The sequence below is a fragment of the Sphaeroforma arctica genome (genome assembly GCF_001186125.1).
Source record: "Sphaeroforma arctica JP610 unplaced genomic scaffold supercont1.525, whole genome shotgun sequence".
In the NCBI taxonomy this organism is placed as follows: Eukaryota; class Ichthyosporea; order Ichthyophonida; genus Sphaeroforma; species Sphaeroforma arctica.
Genome location: NW_014040033.1, coordinates 46,812 through 49,379, shown reverse-complemented (window position 1 = coordinate 49,379; position 2,568 = coordinate 46,812). Strand labels below are relative to the sequence as shown.

Sequence of the window (2,568 nt, the reverse complement as noted above, 5' to 3'; positions counted from 1 at the left end):
ATATATATATATATATATATATATGTATATGTATATGTATATGTATATATATACATGTATATATATATATATATATATATATATATGCATATATATATATAAATATATATATATATATATATGTATATATATATGAGTGTGTGTGTGTGACCTTTAATGGTGAATGTTCAATAAGATAGTTCACATTTTTATCCAGCTCGAATTAGCGTTGTATATGGGATAAACGTAATCAAAACTTCAATTGTCTCTCCATTGTCTACTTGTAGGAGATCCGCGAAGAGAATCATCCCAACTCACGAAGGGCAATCGAGTAAGTGATATAGTCTTCAGTTAGAGATTCACCTACGCTTTGCGGCGCGAGGCTGTGCTCTGCGAGTACTAGCATGTTTAATGGTTGCTTCAATTGGAGTGCATAGTGTATAGTTGTATCGTCATGGAATCGCAAACGCCCAATTCGGTCTATTTATGGCGTCTCAATGATACCCTCTTCTCTGTATGTGAATTCTACCCCGTATGTTTCAACCTGTCTGTATGTACCTTCCTAATAGAATCAACTGCCCCTTATACAGCCTTCTTTTGGTGTCGTATATCCCCTTTATGTGCCTTCGCAGGAAGATTACTACCTTCCAGGCCGCTAGTGTTCATTATTCTTTTTTAAATATGCTCGTGTGTAGGGTCTTGACAGAGGAGCTACCAGTCGGCGTCCCCGCGAAAGACCACTTGTATTGATGTCTCGCAGTGAAGGAGACCGCGAAACAATAACGAAGATAGTGATCCATACTTGCGATTCAATTATGAATAAACCCAAAATCGCCTTGTACAGTATCGAATACTATTGTAGATGCCATGACAATTACAAAGCAAGTTTCTACAAATATATTATCCCAAGATTCAATGTTTTCCCAATATCGCGAGGCATCAGAAGTAGTTTATGGGTCTATCTTTCGGTACATTTAGATGGAGGTTATTAGAGACTGGTCAGCTATTCGTTCCACCTATCGAGCTATCAGAGATGAATACCCAATACTCGATTCTAATGGTCTGGAGATGGCAAGTTTCGATTTATTTTGCAATAATATCGTTTGCTTTAGTTCCAAGCATGCAAGTTATGGACTTCTCCGGCTCCTTGTCTCTTTCTTCTGCCAGCCTGTCCAAAAATTTCAACCGGGGCAAATTCTTAGCCCCCATACTCAGCTTGTACGCCATACTCATACCTAAATCCCAGTATGTATAACCGCACCTCTCTAATAATCTCCCCAGCGCAATACACTGCACTGTACCTGACCCGCTCTCGCACGTAAACCCAGAAAGACTCGTATAGGTGCGCCCCAATGTGTACCCTATTTCACCTGCTACCAGATGTTCCCCATTCTTATCCCACAACTCTATCGTCCTTACCCGTATTTTGTCTCTGCTATTGATCTGCGCTGTATTTATATCCATTCTGTCTGGGGACGGGTTCTGGGGTGTTTGTGTGTGCGTCTGTGTGTGTGTGTGTTTATGTATTGTTTTATCTTTGGCGTTAGGTTTGTCCTCTTGTATTGGAAAGCAGGAAGGCAATGCTACATGCAGCTTGCGGAAGGCATCTACCAGAGGCTTCCTCAACCAGCAACTGTCGTGATATGCATGGCACCGGCGGATGATCTAGAAGCGATGGTGTATCGATTCAGGGTCAGTGTTGGTCAACGAGATGATAACGTATCATTCATTCGTGTGCGCAGGTTGCATACCAGGGTCAGTATATATACCTATGTGTAAATCTTGTTTCAATGTATGCACCTGTGCTGTATATATATATATTTATATATATATGCCATACAGTCGCCACACACTGCATTATGAACGCCCCATCCAGAAAATATCAGAGTGGTTTGGCGATGCTACAGCCTAGATCTTACTCACGCTCGCTACATTGGACGTACGCATACTCCTGAATGTCTCACTACCGTAGTTTAGAAAGCATTAGTTCACTACCTTATAAGCGTTTTACCTTATAATCGTTTTGTTCCAATGACATTGACTAGACATTCGAGAACCCAACGAACTTTTGAATTTAACCCCGAAAAGTGTAAAGAAGCACACCAACGTGAAACATCTTGACTATTTACACAACCACATTAAACAGTAACCACATGTTACCAAATCGAGTACTTTAACATAACTTCACGCCAAACGAACCAACATGCATTCGGATGTCCCACTCACTTCATCAAATGCAGTGTCTATAGTTAGTCGATACTTCTTCCCCTTCTTCTTGACATTTTTAGAGACATGTAGATCACCCGACTGTAACATAATCATGCACCTGAAAGAAAGGATAAATTTAATTGCTAAGGTTGCACGATAGTAAAAATAGGGAAAGCGAGCTGCGGAGACGTACAGAGGTGTACATATTTATTTAAATGTATCTTTACAAGTCCACACATAAACACACACATACTTGTATATATATATATATATATATATATATATATATATATATATATATATATATATATATATATATATATATATATATATATATATATATATATATATATATATATATATATATATAATATATATATA

The 2,568-nt window shown here is 38.3% G+C and overlaps 1 protein-coding gene across 1 annotated transcript; it reads right to left on the bottom strand.

Annotated features, from left to right (window-relative positions):
• Positions 1–1,048: 1,048 nt before the first annotated feature.
• SARC_06987 (hypothetical protein) lies at positions 1,049–2,308 on the bottom strand. Its single transcript, XM_014299100.1, has 2 exons — positions 2,206–2,308; positions 1,049–1,644 (listed from the first exon to the last, which is right to left on the bottom strand). Exons 1-2 carry the CDS (start codon positions 2,299–2,301, stop codon positions 1,063–1,065), a joined length of 678 nt encoding a protein of 225 aa, XP_014154575.1. The 5' UTR covers positions 2,302–2,308; the 3' UTR covers positions 1,049–1,062.
• Between the last annotated feature and the right edge of the window lie 260 nt (positions 2,309–2,568).